Genomic DNA, 16503 nt, shown 5'->3' on the forward strand with positions numbered 1-16503 from the left:
CTATACTGCTTGAGCTCGAAGCTTACGACCATGACCATGAGCTCTGTTGCAGCTTCAAGCTTGAGCCCTAAATCCAGGCAAGCTTTGCCACGCAGCTCGAGCACGACGCCATCTAGGCCGACATCCGCTCGTGGCTTCAAGGTCAACCTCAAATTTGAGTGTCGAGCTCTATTCATGGTGGATGGCTTGAACTTAGATCTAGAGGTCAAGCACCACCACGTGCGAGCTCGACCCCATAGCATCGAGCTCCACTCCAGATTCGTGCTAAGAAGGAGAAGAACGGTAATAAGGAGGAGTGCACATGGAAATGAAGAAAAGAAAAAAAGCCACACTGGTGCCATGTATTTTAAAAATAATAATAATAACATAGACACATTAGCATTTTCAGTTAACTAAATTGAACGAAGTTAACAGAGGAACTCAATTACACCGACTTAATAAGTTTTATGATTTGATTATACTTTTTAAAGGTTTTAGGTTTTAATTGCATTTTTCGCAATAAGTTTTAGGACTCTTGGTGCACTTATCCCTATATTTTTTGTACGAAAATATACTAGCTTTATCGTGATAAGCAAATTGGGTGGCCTGTCTTTTATTCTGACAGACCATGCCTATTATGTTCCCATTCCAACACTAGCAAGCTGGCGCATACCGGATGGAACAGGGTTAACGGAAGAGAAGAACTAGCATAATCCATCATCAACTTGCAACAGAATTGATCTAGAAGAGTATGCAGACTGACTGACTCCTAAGATGAAACTCATTTCTTAACGCGGCATTATGTGAAAGTGCAGAACATTGCCCAGAAGCTTATAGCCCCTTTGGTTGGAGCACTTTAGTTACGTGTTCTTTCTTCGATGTTTGAGTGCGCCACTTAGAGCACTTCTGGCTTACCTACTTTCGCCGCTAGGGCTAATCCACTATCGAATGGTTATGATACACCATCTTGATATATTGTTCTATACCTTGATTGGTATTACACACCAGCAAAGATCGGGGAAGACGTTCCATAGCTGCTTGTGAGCTAGACTTGCTTCTCTGATCACCTTATGAAAGAATGAACTCAACTAACGAATTGGCAGGTGGCTCAAAAAAGACATTTCCCAAGCTTTTTGGGTGCTCCAACTGATGGTTCTCCCCACCTCTTTCTTTGAAGCATAAAGGCGAAGAGCTGTTTGTGGTTCCTCTTGTTAAAACTCAAAGGGAAACATATTCGCACAAGCTTCAAAGGCCATACAGTGAAAGATTCCCACGAGAAGTAGTCCTTTGGTTTTGGATTGTCCGGTCTTTCTTCTCAATTCCCTTTCCCGGGCCAACTCAACTAAGAACTTAGAAGGGCAGTACCCAGGTCTTCAACAAGAAAGCTTAATGCATTTAGCATATCGTTTTTTCTTTAGCTAGGCTATCACATCGGGTTGCTCTTTAATAAGGAGACCGTCCACATGTGGGTGACTTTGGGCACAGGCACAAATTTGTTCCTAGCCTCGACTTCTTTTAAGGATTCCCCTCAATTTATAAGATTTGAAAGCTAACAAACTTTGGGGTTCCTTTCATCTTGGCCCTTGGTCGCGCTTTGCCATCACTTCTGTGTTTTGCTAGCAGCCGACAAGGTCTATCTCAATAAGAGGTTTAGGTCTTATGTCCTTTTGGGGCGACCATCTTGTGATCGCCGACCAAAAGGTGGTGCAGGCCTACAAATAGGTGATGTTCTTATTTGGAGTTTAGATTTCAATGGTGAAATCTTTGATTTCTAAGGGGGAAGTCCATTTGAAATTTCTACAGATTGTTACGTGAATAGACAAGGAGCCAGAGACTGTCGAGAATAGAGATATAGCTTCCTTCTTTTGAGGCGCCTCTCTTTCTTGATAGAACTGCTACCTTATGCTGGCTTACTAGACTAGTTGGTTTGCCTCCTCCGTAACTGGTATTTGTGTCGCTACCTATGCCGTTCGGAGAGAGTGTATTTTCAAAGTGACCTGAATCGCCTTCTCATGCTAGTAAACCACCTTAACGACTCTTCATTGGCTGCAATATATACGAGACTAAATTCGAGTAGTGGAGTTTAAGTGACGAGTATCGAAAAAAAATGAATAAACCCTTCATTTCGGTTTCTTCTTCAGCTGGTTAGAGTTTCGGTTGATTTGGTTTACCTAAAGCACCCAGAGAAGCTACGATTTTCTTGATGGAACCAAAAATAGGATGATGAAAGGATACAACTAATTGCACCGTGGCATCACGAGACCATTTCAAGGTCGTCTCACGGATAGAGTTCTTGGATACCAAACTAAAGCCATCCCTACACCATACTTAGGCACCTTAGGCATCATGGATGAAGGAAGACCACCATGCATGATTCCAAGTATTAATGTGTAGACTAGTGTTCTCCCACTTTATCCGCCTTGCAACTTGCCGAGGGAGTGACTAAAAAAAAGAAAAAAAACTTGTCAAGGGAGTGAAGAAGGATGAAGAAACCTTTGTGGCCCACGATTTGTTAAACCTCCACTTCTCGGGCGATAAGGGTTCCCTTTAAACTCCGAGGCTTGAGTTTCTTTTCGGTCATAAATTTTTTTGGGCAACGGGTTTCCTTATCAGGGAGTCCAGGTTGGGGGGTTGAAAGGTAAGAATTGTCTAACCGATGGATCCAGTATACCTACTTTCAACATTTTATGGCACGGCCAAACTCCCTATGATGTCTCGCTATAAAAGCCAAATATTTCTCATCCAATAGCCCTTTAGAAGCTAAACCCTCATCCGAGGCATCGGTTACTCATGCTAAAAGGAACAACCCGCGTTAGTGTGACGGGCTCGTTATGGCTATTCTCCATTCTCTACTTTAGATGCATAGGAGAATGCCATGAAAATAATGACTACTCTTAACCTAGTAAGAAAGTTGAAGCACAGTCTTTTTTTCAGCTGCTCAAGCCTCTTTTGAAATTAGGCTAGGCTCGTATTCAAGGTGTGGAGCCCCTTTCTTCACCCCATCTAGTCTCAAGATCTCCAATTATTTCTTCTCAATCTTTTCGTAGACGATGATTTGACAGAAAAAGAATATTGGACTGAACTAGGGGTGAACATCGGTCCCAGGTCCACCGTCCATCTGAGAACTAGACTGGCTAAGTGGCTAGTTCTGGGTGGTTCAAGTGGAAATCAGTCCGGTTCCCAATTCCACAAATTTGGAACCCGCAATAACCAATCTAGTTCTCGATTCTTTATACTGAAATGGTCCAAGTTTGCATCTTTTATTTTTCTTTTCCTTTTTCCAAATGGGGTGGTTCAGATGAACAAATAGATCCGTCATATTTATAGAGCGATTGATATATCGATCGTTATAAATTAATCTTAATATTTTCACCATAATTCAAAAGTTAATTTACAATAATTGTGGAGTGCAAACAAATATAAAGTTACCATAACCATGTGAGGAGGAGAGGATCCCCAGCTCAAACCTCCACCACTCAGCCAAGCTGTCCAATCATGTGGTTCACAAGATGCCATAGGCGCCCTCAAGATTTTTGGACTATTACAATTATTACCACTTATTATTTGCATTCCTGCAATTTATAAAAAATCAAAAATAAAAAAAATATTGTGTATATAGATAGATATATATCAATCCTCAAAACAATTATTTATTTTTTTAAAGTCCAGCAGATCTCAGTCTCGTTTCCTTGTCCCTGTTGCCCCTTCCATCATCTTCTTCCCCTGCGACGCCCCGTTGCTCCGCGCTCCAAGATCGATCGAGGTAAGCGTTCCTCTCGAGATCCGCCCTCTGCCCTCGATTCCTTGGCCAATTGGGTGTGCTCCCATCTCCATTTTCCGCCGCGGTTTTGCGGTGCTCGCGGGCTCCCGCGAGGGGGATGGATCGCCCCGCGATCGAGTGGGGCGGCCGATGGTGGCGGCGACGCGTGATCTCCGCCGATTCGTGATTTTCCCGTTTCTGGGTCTTCCGTCGCGGTTCGAGATTTGGGGTTTGATGGGTCGAGGAGGGTTCGTTTGCACCCCCCCCCCCCCCCCCCCTTCCCCCCGGAATGAAGGGGGATATCCCCATCCGATGTTGTTCTTGTTTCTGCGTCGGTGAATTTCTGATTTTTAGTGTCCGTTTTTGGTTTGTCTTGTTGCGGCGTGTCGATTGGAGCAATAGAGATGGATCGAGGGCACTGATATTTTCAAGGGGTGTGTTTGTGTGGGGAATTCTGTAGTTCCCTTCGGTACAATGCCGCTGTAGAGCTCCGTCGATTTGGTGTTAGTAGCGGCTCAATTTGGGCATATGCTTGATTCAGCTTTGTATTGGAGGAGAATTCATTTGGAGGGAAGAATGATTTTCGCGTCATTTGAATGGCAATAGCTTGATGTTTTCTGCTTGATGCGATTGCTTTCATTTCGTTTTTTCTTTGCTGGCCATTGGTATTACCATCCATCTGGTTCTGACTTGTTTGATGTGCCGTGTATTTGAAGCTTCAAAATGGGAATGGCAGAAAACAGCCACGATATGGAAGAGGGAACCCTGGAGGTTGGCATGGGTAAGTTCTTGAAAATTCTCATTCTAAAATAAAATGTTCATAAACATGAAAAGTAACACCTTCGTGTTGACATCAGAATGCTCAGTTAAGTGAAATTGGAGTGTTTTTTTAATGTGGAATTTTGAAAGATTTTTTCTTTCTCGATTCGTATATGCTAGTTGAATAGCACAGGAAATGGTTAATGTGTAGTTTGACGACTAAATAATCAAGAGAAGTGAGCTCAGTTAATAATGTTGAGTACTTGTCTATCGAGAGTTCTTTTGAATGGTTTAGCATCTGTTCTGATGTATTGCAGAGTATAGGACAGTTTCTGGAGTAGCTGGGCCTCTTGTTATCCTAGAAAAAGTCAAGGTTGGTTGTAACTCCCTCTTTGTTGTCTTCTCTGTCTCTCTCTCATTGCATTCGTTGTATTTAGCCTGGCTAATTAACTGCGTAGGGCCCCAAGTACCAAGAAATTGTTAATATACGGCTAGGTGATGGAACAATGCGACGAGGACAAGTCTTAGAAGTTGATGGTGAAAAAGCTGTTGTTCAGGTAATTGTTGTTCTTGAGTGCTACATTATTTATTTCGATACTTGGTTTACATTGCAAGACCTTGTCTTTTTTCATATATTTGTTTGTATCAACGGAGCCCTTTTGTATTTAAGATATGGTTGAAGCAACCGGTAACTTTACATCCTTGTTAATCATGTTTGGTCAGTTACAGTTGCAATAGAATTACGTTTCTGGTTATACTTTAATTTTTAATTTTCTAATACCTTGCAAGTTTTTACTATATATTGCATATTTTGCATATGAGAAACTGATAAAGCAACTGGCCACTTTGTATCTTTGCTTATCATGTTTGATCTATTAAACCTATGGGTCATTTTAGATATATGTTGAGCAGCAGTTGTTACTGCTAATGTTGATGATGGGTGTGCCCATGGTAATGCTGCTGTGAAACTAATCGAATGGAATTGCTTTGTGCCTTTATATTTGTATATATAGCATAGGTAAACTTTGAAATGATACCGTGAATTACCGCCTTCCACAATGGCTCTTGTAAAGGCACACACATACATGTATATGTATGTATATATATGTCAATCTATCCATACGCCTATATATTTATGTGTATATTTGTTGATAAGAACCTGCAGTGGATCTAATTTTTATTTGTTGATTATCGGTGTATTCTGGGCGGAAAAACTTAATCTGGTGTGCTGCTGTCTTTCTTGTGTGCATGGTCAGGTATTTGAAGGTACATCCGGCATCGACAACAAATTTACTACCGTGCAATTTACAGGAGAGGTGATGGCCATATGATGTTATTTTGTTGATAGTTAAGTTTAATATATGACAAGCCTGTGTTGATTGTTTTCTGTGATAACATTATATCAATTAGTTGGTGAATATTTCCAAAGGTTCATGCAATACAACAGGATTAGGACTTGATTAGGGGTATAAATATGGTTACCGTACTGATGAGAGCATTTGTCCTGGGCTGAAATGCCATGCTGATGCTAAGGCAAAGTATCGTGTTATAAAGTATGTGATTATGACTAGAAGAGAACCTAATCAAACATGGGGAGTTACTAGCACTTTAAGCAGCTGTTTTTCATTTTACGTTTCTCTGGAAAATAGTTGCATCCTCTTTAGCCAAAAAAAGAAACGAAAAGATAGTTGCATCCTTTTTACTATGATTTTCTGTGCTTGATTATATAGCTAGAGCTCAGAGCATGTTCTTGTCCTTAATAGAACAGCACCACTGCTTGTGGTGATCTGTCAACCGGCTCTTTTTCGATGAATCTGTGTCCTTAAAGAAGACTGACTGCTATGTTATAGTTGAGCTGTCATTTTCACTTGAATTAGACAGACCCAATGAATTGCTGGTGCTCAGCAGGCGGAGTATGTTCAAGTTTTCCTTTACTTATCAATGAAATTCACTGTTTTCATCATTTAGCTCAGTGTCTGACCTGCTGATCTTGTAGGTTTTGAAAACACCGGTTTCGCTGGATATGCTTGGGCGCATATTTAATGGCTCTGGCAAGCCCATAGACAATGGTCCTCCTATTTTGCCTGAAGCTTACTTGGACATCTCCGGTAAGTGAGTTGAAGGGGCGAAGTGAAAGATGGGTTGTGCTTCTCGAGTAAATTTAATATATAGAAATTATAATCCCATTTACTTAGCATACAGTGGGAAAAGCATATTAAGCTACATGTTCCAACCATCATATCGTTCATTAGTTGTTTGTATGTTACTTCAGGTAGTTCTATCAATCCTAGTGAAAGAACTTATCCTGAAGAGATGATACAGACAGGAATTTCTACTATAGATGTTATGAATTCAATTGCCAGAGGACAAAAGATTCCTCTTTTTTCTGCTGCTGGTCTTCCCCATAATGAAATAGCTGCTCAGATTTGCCGTCAAGCTGGTTTGGTAAAGCGGTTGGAGAAGTCTAATAATCTCATGGAGGTATGGTTGACTTTTTTATCTTTATGCACTAACGATTGAAATGAGTATGCCCCCGAAGGGTTAGTAGGTTTAATAGCCAAAGCTGAAGTTTCGTGTTTATATGAAATATGCTTTTACAAAAATGCTAAGTTCAATGGTTCTCAACTAGGCAAAAAGAAGAAATTGATTAAGTGTTTAGTCACATTAGTTCTTTGGTACAGGAAGAAAAAGATTGCATGGTTGGTCATATAGAAGTTGAAAGGTTTTAGCATGGTTAAATTGTCAGAAAATCTTTGTTGTGGAGTTAGACTGAATTCTGAATGTAAGATATATTATGTCTTAGTTCAGGACTCGTTTCCCTTGCATATGCTAATCAAATTCGCATTTTGAAAATTGTGTTTCTCAACTTTTTTCTGGAACATAGAGGCATTAGAAGCATGTGCACGTGAAAAATGAAGAGATACTGTTCACAATGGCACTACATGTTTTTTTTTGGGGAGTCAAGTGTGTTTGAGGTGGTTCTTCTGAGCATGTGTTCCTGGTATTACAGGATGTGGAAGAAGACAATTTTGCTATTGTCTTTGCAGCAATGGGAGTGAACATGGAGACAGCTCAATTCTTTAAACGGGATTTTGAAGAAAATGGATCAATGGAGAGAGTCATTTTGTTTCTCAATCTGGTAAATTATCCAGTCACGGAAGCACGCATGATGGATCTGTATTATGTTGTAATCAGATAATGTCATCTAGACAGGTTTATGTGGCGTAATGGTCCTTGCTCTACTTTCCTTTGTACCTTTTCAGGCCAATGACCCAACAATAGAAAGAATCATAACTCCCCGGATTGCCCTTACAACAGCAGAATATCTGGCATATGAGTGTGGGAAACATGTCCTCGTCATTCTTACGGATATGAGTTCGTATGCTGATGCTCTTCGTGAGGTGATACAGAACCTCGTTGCCCAGTATTAATTTGGAATAATCAAATCTGTCATACATCTTTCACCATCACTCAGTTCTTTTTCTTTCTTGAATGCCCAATCTTGATTGTTATTGGACCTTGACTTTTTTTATTAGTACTGGAGAAAATATTTAAGGTAAACTTCTTGTTGTTTCTGCAGGTATCTGCTGCCCGTGAAGAAGTGCCTGGAAGACGTGGTTATCCAGGGTATATGTATACAGATCTGGCAACCATCTATGAGAGAGCTGGACGAATTGAAGGACGGAAAGGCTCAATTACACAGATTCCCATTTTGACTATGCCTAATGATGGTAATGCATTTTGAGTACTCTGTCCACGTCTACTAATCCCTTCTGCTCATATAAAAAATGTATGCCTGAACTTGAATTGTTTCGAACAGATATTACACATCCTACTCCAGATCTAACGGGGTATATTACTGAGGGGCAGATATACATTGACAGGCAGCTACAGAATCGGCAGGTAAAAAGAACTTTGGATTCATCAAGAGTCCATAAGCATTTTAGTTTCTGTGGATTAGACTAAATCTAGTTAGCCTATGACACAGCCCATGTAAATTAACATTTGATTAGTTGATCTCTGGAGGGTTAAGCCATGGGTATGTTTGATACTAGGGATTCAAAAGAAAGGGGGCTGATTTCCCTGAAGTATCATTATACATTTTATTGATGAATATTTCTGCACCAAAATGATTGACCCCATGATACTCCAATATCGTGGAGTATTTTAGTGTTTACTAGGTTATCGTGGAGTATTTTAGTGTTTACTAGGTTAAATATCTGGTTTAACGTCGTCTTTCTTCAGTGCATTTTGGTGGTTGAGATAGTTCCACCCTTAATGAATTTTGATTGGGTTAGCACAATGAACTTAAAGATGCATCATATCTTGGTAATAATCTCCAAGGTGGATTGTCATGCAGCTTGAGAGCTTCACCTGTGATAGAGATACTTTTGGTCAACCTTGTAATCTTTCTTGTAACTCTGCTTCAGAGAAACTTTCTATTTTTATTCCGAGACTAAGTATTGTTTCATTTTGTTTCAATTTAACAGATTTACCCGCCAATTAATGTCCTTCCGTCCCTATCACGATTGATGAAGGTAAGATATAGATATAATTTGCAGTAATCTCCATCACTTATATTGCTTGATAGATCCCCGGAAGGTTGCTCATTGCTGCTTGATGATACTGTAGAGTGCCATAGGGGAAGGGATGACACGCAGGGATCATGCTGATGTGTCCAACCAGGTACTGTTTACGTGGTCATAACTGGTTCACCTTGCTGTTCCTTTATTTAATATAAAGCTGTCTTAGCCTCTTGACTTTGACCTTTTCAGCTATATGCAAATTATGCTATTGGAAAAGATGTCCAGGCAATGAAAGCTGTTGTGGGAGAAGAAGCACTTTCTTCGGAGGACTTGGTCTCTATTTCACTCTTGTCTATTACGATTATACTAGTTTCTGTGATGAATTTATTAGCCCTGAATATAGTAGCTTGAAAGATTAACTGGGATTTATTTTGCATGAAACAGTTATATTTGGAGTTTCTAGACAAGTTTGAGAGGAAATTTGTTGCTCAAGGAGCATATGACACCCGTACAGTCTTCCAGTCCTTAGATCTGGCATGGACACTGCTTCGCATATTTCCTCGTGAACTTCTTCACCGTATACCAGCAAAGACACTTGATCAGTACTATAGCCGAGATGCAGCCCATTGATGATGGAAAGCATCTCATGTTCAAGATATCCATCATTATTATCTGTATTGGAGCTTGAGGATTTGTTTATTGATGAGCCTTCCTTCCCAGGTTGCTTCTCTGCTTTATGATAGAATAAAAGTTTTTTTTCTATATAAAATAGTTGATCAGCAAATCAGACTTGTAATTTTCCGCGATAGCTGCGTAGATGACGTAAAGCTTCTCTGGTAATTTATGTCACTCCTGTGGTTTGGGTCAACTTCTGGTTCGAGCCAAGAAAATGAACGATGAGGGCTTCTGGAACTTAGAAGTGCTTTCTGCATGTAACATTCTTGTTCTTTATGCCATTTATCTTTGTATTAAGAACATTTTGGAGTGTTATTTTTGTGTATTTAAATGGATTATTCCTTATATAACTGGGAGGTCCCTTGTCTACATTTATAGAAAAGCTCCCGTTATATATTTAAAATGAGCTGTTCAGGTATCACCCGATCGGTGTTTTCACGATGCGATTTATTGAGGGCATCAAATAAGTTTGCAAGACTGGAAGTGCCTGTATCTTCACTACCTGGTGACATTGTCGTGATGTTGTGGTGAATGTGTTTGTGATACTGTTGCAGAACACTCGGGCACAAGATAAAAAGCCGCGAGTTTTGCACTTAATGATCATTTAGACATCCATACTTTCAAATTTACAAATTTGGGGCACCTGCACTTTAGCAAACATTGTTCGTTTACTTATAATAGTCAACTTTCGTTCCAAGAATATTCCTATACGTTTTCTCCCATCCACCAACATACAATCCTAGTCCACCGAACTCAATGCCAAGTCCCCAGCTCAGCCACATAGGGTTCCAATGCCGTGAAGGCACCCAAAAGAATTCGTTTCTGCCCTGTTCTTCTCCTGTGATCTCCCAGACACACCCTCACCCCGCCCCCCGGCGCCCCCCGACCCCCCCCCCCCCTCCCCCCAATCGACAGTGCCTCACTGCGCTTTGATGTGCTTGACCCGATATCACCCATGGCATCGCAACCTCGGATTGAGGCTATGGACACCAAGTTCTACCTTGTCAAGGTTGGAGGCTAGGCCGATACCTAATTGAATTGGATCAAAGATCAGGTCGGCCTCAATCAAATCGTATCACAAATCAGGTCGATACTGATAACCTATTAAATCGGTAGGTCTGGCCTGGTATTTAAAACACTGGTTTTAGGTGAGTTGTGCCTGCGTGGATGATTCAAGGTTAGGGCTTTTTGTAACCTTTTCACGAGGGAAGGTATCTTAGTCATTTCAATGGGAAGCAAACTTGCATTTTAAAAAGTAGAGGTGTCACAATAGCATTTTTCTTTTGTTCGTGTATCAACTTCAGCCTCGAGAACATGTTAAAGGGCGAACGATGAAGATGCAATGGTTTCTTTCCTTATGATGATCCTCTTTACTCGAGCCTAGAGGAATGCATGCTGCATCATGTTGCTTTTCCCTGTTCCGAGACTATTCTTTTCTAGTAGCTAGCCGTAGTTCTCCGGCGCCGCAGCTATCATAGGCATAATTTACCATATGGGTAACTGTTCATCGGTTCTCCTGGCCTACATGAACCCAAACGGAAGAATGAGAGTTTGAAGCCAGCTTCACATTCGTGAGTCATCCTTTGTTTTTTGGGTTAGACCACTTCAGTGAGCTTTGGGCTCGATGAAGCGAGAATACCACCTGGACCAAGCTACAGAAGCTCCAAATGAAGTTGCAGAACAGCGCAGAAAATTCCCATCAAGAAAAGTGTCCGTGAAATGAAATACATTTAGAAGCCTAATGAGTGTAAAATGTCCCCATTACTCTTCGATGTGTGTAAAAGTTGCATCAACAAATTCAGCATCAACGACCCTTTGGACATCATCGCAGTAGCAACGGCAAAACTTTACCATTCGATTCAGCTTTAGCGAATAATACAGAAATCAGCAACACCAGCCATAAAGGAGCACTTCGAATAAGAACTTTGTATAGCCTCTTTCACTAGAACCAATCCTCGCGTGCGCACTAGCAGCAAGCTTCTTGGTTGTTCCTCTCCGCAATTTAGTTGGCAAGGATTTACCAGTATCTGGTCATCATTAAAATGCTCTGCTCTCTAGCAGTTCTCCTGTTTCTCCTTTAAATAATTTGCAGTTCCTTTCAGTGGCCCAAGTCCTCTCCAACTAAGGATGTAGCGTACCCAAAGTGTAATCCATAGAGGTTCTCCTTGGAACACAAACACAAGCCAAATGGATGGAATAGAGTTTCAGCCCGCTTTTGAAGTTCTTGCAACAGGTGGTAGTACAACTTCATTCAAGTTCCCAGGATAAGGCGTCCACAGGCCTAACCCTCCTCGATTCTCTTTCAAAATGCTACCTTTTCCCTCAAACTCGCTCAAACTTTTCACCCATTCGATCTTAGAAGAGTGTTCCCGAGTGTGTGGATGTAGCACAAATATCGAGTTGTATTCACAATTTGGAAACATAAAGAACTTGAAAGCGCCTCCCAATCTGTAGACGACATACCCAAAACTGAGTTGGTCTCTAGGTGTGAATAGATCGACTTCATTGAACCACAAGCAGGAAAACAGATTGTTGATTGCAGTATGCTCACGTATGATAATGGCTCCCTCCGGAACATCTGCATTAAAATACCAAGTGTGGAGATGTAATTGCAGAAGAGCGACCAAAATGGAGTTTCATCCCCATTAAACAACAAGGATTTCTACAAAGTAACATTTAAGTGCTATCGGTCCTCTGACTCTCGATAGTTTCTTTAATAGTGTGGACACATTTTAGGAGCCTCTTAAAGACGAAAGTAATACCATCAAAACAAAAAGAAACATTGCCACTTCCAAAACTCTTCCATAGAAAAGGCGATTACCATAGACATCTCCTTTTCACAGCAAGTAAAAGCAAAGTTTATGTATGACACATGACAATCTGTCAAATAGAAAGATAGAAAGACTTCGCCACCTAACGCCATCCATCAATCTTACTGTGCCTGAAGATTCAGCTAAATCAGTTTCTTTTCAAAAAATAATTTTACTGCAGAAACAGAATTAAACATGTGAAATTCACTGAAGAAACCAGAGAGACGATCGTGTTTTGAAATAAAGACTCCGCTTTACTTCTTACCACTTGGGTTCCCCTTTTCAGGAGTCCATGATTGCATCCCCTCATATTTGTAGATTTTCATATGAAGATCAATAAGAGGCCGAGCATATCGCTTCCTGCGCTTATTTGCATCAGCCTCCTCATATATGCTGTGATGATGCTTGTGCTGGGCAATTGCAAAGGTATGCTTCCCCCTCCATAAATATCTGCAGATATAAAAAGATGAATCATACTCAAGTATGACTTCACATGGATTAGCCAAAAAAGTGTATCTGTTTCCAAAACTAATACAATAATGCATTATGCTAACTCATTCATAATGTTTAGTAAGGCCCATCATATTGACGCTCCCGAATGTGCGTGCACCTAGTCTTGCTAAACTAATAAATAGTCCCACAGAGCCCCCACTGAAGAACTACCTTCTGTGAGTCTTTAATATTGGTCAAACCTTCATTCTAGGCCTACTTTTACTACTTTAATAAGGTAGATTTGAAGATGGCCAAAAAAAGGAAGAATGTGAATGGTTGCTAGAGAAAAAAACTGGGTACTTGATTAAAGCCATGATGATAATGAGAATGTATGCGTGCTATATAAGATTTTCTTAATGGGTACTCCAGAAGCACTTCTAATGCATTGACTTATATTATTCCATATGTGTAATCAATGCTTTGAAATTGAACTTGACTGCCTCCGCTAAGGAAACCCAAAACTCATTCCAACTATTAAGTATGCTTACCAAAGACCCACAGGACACTTGTGAACATGATCATCCTCGTTAACATGATCCTAACATACAATCCAATGACATTTTTCTCCTCAATTGAAGTCAAAACAAATAGATAAGAATAATACCTTTCAAGCATTAGCAATGGGTCGACCATCAGCTCCATTTTACCATCAATCCAGATGCTGTACTGCGTTTGAGGGAACAATCTGTGGGTCAAAATCTTAGGAACCTTTCCATTTCTTCTGGGTTCATCATAGGGTGAATTCTTCAGAAGCACAAGACGCCAAATTCCCACCCATTGTCCCCCATCATCATCCTTCCTTACAGTAACGTTGTTCTTGATGAAAGCAAGAGATTCCTCATCCACCACCATGAGAAAACAAAAGAGCTTTTTGGACCGATCACTTATATTTGATGGCTGGTGTGGTGTGTCATATCCATCAAAAATGCCAGATGCAACCACAAATCTGCACTTCTTCACATATTTGATGTCAACAGGATCCATCTCAGCACCAGCATTACGGATGAAGCCACAATGCACCTAAAGAGCACACAATGTTGAGACCACAAGAAGGTCATAGTCTAAACTGCATAAAAAGCAATAATGGACTGTGGAAAGAGGGAGGAAAGGGCCAAACAGCATCAAATTTAGATTAAAAAAAAAACATGTAAATAGAAGAGACTATGCGATACAAAAATTTTGTCCCAACCAATATTAGTCATCCTCCACCCTATTGTGCAAGAATAAACCACTTCCTGCCATAAAAATTCAATTAACAGATTTACAAATTTACCTTCATTGTGGAATTTAGCTTAAAGCTTTCTTCTCTCTGGGACCAAGTTTCATGTCCTCCAAAAAGTGGAGGTGACTTCGATGCATTGTTGATTTGTTCATCCTCCATAACATAGTGCAGATTCGCAACAAATTTGTCTGGCGTTCGTCCACTTGGTATAGTGACTCTATTAGTATTGCTGGCAAGGGGTATTGGACATCCTGATTAATAAGCACATCTGATATTAAATTTGGAGCCTAAATAGAGACAAATACTTCAATTTGAAAGTATTTCTACTATCTTACGATGCTGTGGTTTCGGTACTATGCCCATCGTGTCTAAAATGAGATATACCCTGCTCTCTCGATTGCAAATAGCTGCATATCAACCAAATAGCTCACTTGTCATTAGAGACCTCAAATGAAGAAAGTGTTGCATGCTGGTGAAAAGCAATGTATATAAATCACAGTGCGTGCTTATCCGGTTACAACTCTAAAATATCAAGTTTGCCTAATTACAGCTCATGCCAATCACACTGTGCTGCCTGATGTCGCCATCAGCAATACCAATCACACAAGCAAACCTATTCACATTAACTATAAATATGTCTAACTATCCAAATCAAATAGATCAATCATGTACCTATTTTTTAAACCAAAAAAGAAATAACAAGCTTGAAAATCAATTTGTGATAAAGCCAGGACAATTTATGAGGAAACAAGCCAAATCTTAATGGTGATATTACCCAGCCAATGAAATTTTGTAAGATGGTATCTGATCACATATTGACGTGTCTACCAAGTTTTGTTGAAGATGGACTTCACAAATCAAATAAGACTCCTAAGGGATTAGGATTTTTCTCACGGAGAAATTGGCAGTCTTATATCATTTAGGACTCGATTCTTATTTGGATTCATTATATTTCCTTTTTAGGTTAAGTTGGATATTATGTGTCCCTGTACTATGTTATTTCTCATTTAGAGGATTCCTATTTCAGCTAAAAGAAGAATTAGAAAGTCTATAAATGTCGTTGTGATTCTTTTATTTTATTTAAATAGAGTTAATTATTTAAATACGGCAGTTCTTTGCTTTGGGATTATATGATGCCATTCTCCTCTTAGGTGTGATGCTTGTAAAACCCTTGGTGTGATGAATAGGAAGCTTTGGGCATTACACCTAAAGGTTTATCCTTTTGTTGTGGGACTTGCTGTCCTACATGATGATGCCAGTGCATGAATGGAATTTTGGAAAAACTAAGTTTTCTGTCTCCATAGCGCAACAGCTGACTAGAGATCAAAGGAAATAACAAACTGCTAGTGCAATTGCCCCAAAACCAATGGGGGACAGATATAAAGACACTTCAAATGTGATATCCATCAAAGTTAAATTCTACAAGCTATGTGTATTTTCCAAAATGTAAACAAAAGAAGGTAACACATATCTCCAAATTCCATGTGATTTTTTCCAAGGCAAATGGGTAGCTGGCAAATCATCGACAGTGGTGTATGCACAGCATATGATGTCATATTCAAAAACACGGCATACAAGCCAATGCTAAAAGCATCCAACAACAAGAACAAGAGGAGTTGCAGAAGCACCTGATAAGAAAGCAACTGAAGATTGACAAGACCATACATGGAACAGCAACACACTGAGGATGAGCAGCATCCAGACGACGCCCGCCACCAGAACCAGCCGAACGAAGCCCACCCTGAACATGGCCTTCACCGGATACTCGCGCCCCAATCTCCCCGGAGAATAAAACCCTCCTTCCCCATCTGCAAACTCAACAAAATCACAACTTGCTCGGAATTCTCCTCATCAAACACGCAACAACATCTCCCAAAACTGCCAGAAACTCATCTCCACTTCGAAAACTAAATACAAACCGCATCCCATCCCATATGTCGCTTCAGAGCAAAAGCAATTCGCGCTCACCTTTAGCCGAGGCGTTCTGATTCCCGCGGTCGCCCCGGCGATTCGCCCGCAGCGAAACGGACCGCAGGCCCTCCGCCTCCACTGATCCACACAGACTCGAGCTCGTCATTCAACTCGGAACACCCGCACAAAAAAAAATCGAAACGGAACGGGAACAAAATCGCGAGGAACCGCACTCACTCCGTCACGGGACTCAGGTGCTCCGAGAAACAGCCGCCATTCCCGAGGCGGGAACGGCGCCGGAGCTCCGATCCGGCAGCTACGTACGCGCGAATCGATCGGCGGCGCGGCGCGGCGCGAATCGCGGCGATG

The 16503-nt window shown here is 40.7% G+C and overlaps 2 protein-coding genes across 2 annotated transcripts; one reads left to right on the forward strand and one right to left on the reverse strand.

Moving 5' to 3' along the window:
- Positions 1 to 3607: 3607 nt before the first annotated feature.
- LOC115681540 (V-type proton ATPase subunit B 1) lies at positions 3608 to 10049 on the forward strand. The gene is made up of 15 exons (XM_030605502.2): positions 3608 to 3742; positions 4456 to 4520; positions 4816 to 4871; positions 4957 to 5055; positions 5755 to 5814; positions 6495 to 6606; positions 6771 to 6979; positions 7509 to 7637; positions 7762 to 7899; positions 8079 to 8229; positions 8319 to 8401; positions 8989 to 9036; positions 9131 to 9184; positions 9274 to 9357; positions 9469 to 10049. The coding sequence occupies exons 2-15, from the start codon at positions 4463 to 4465 to the stop codon at positions 9652 to 9654; spliced, it is 1467 nt and encodes a 488-aa protein (XP_030461362.1). The 5' UTR covers positions 3608 to 3742; positions 4456 to 4462; the 3' UTR covers positions 9655 to 10049.
- A 1447-nt stretch (positions 10050 to 11496) lies between these two features.
- LOC115681557 (probable hexosyltransferase MUCI70) lies at positions 11497 to 16503 on the reverse strand. Its single transcript, XM_030605529.2, has 8 exons — positions 16372 to 16503; positions 16192 to 16272; positions 15852 to 16031; positions 14559 to 14630; positions 14275 to 14474; positions 13606 to 14021; positions 12775 to 12959; positions 11497 to 12277 (listed from the first exon to the last, which is right to left on the reverse strand). Coding segments are annotated over exons 1-8 (1509 nt in total). The 5' UTR covers positions 16373 to 16503; the 3' UTR covers positions 11497 to 11903.

This window comes from Syzygium oleosum, unplaced genomic scaffold, assembly GCF_021117445.2.
Source record: "Syzygium oleosum isolate NSW1041296 unplaced genomic scaffold, Sole_v2.1 Sole_v2.02, whole genome shotgun sequence".
Lineage (NCBI taxonomy): Eukaryota > Viridiplantae > Streptophyta > Magnoliopsida > Myrtales > Myrtaceae > Syzygium > Syzygium oleosum.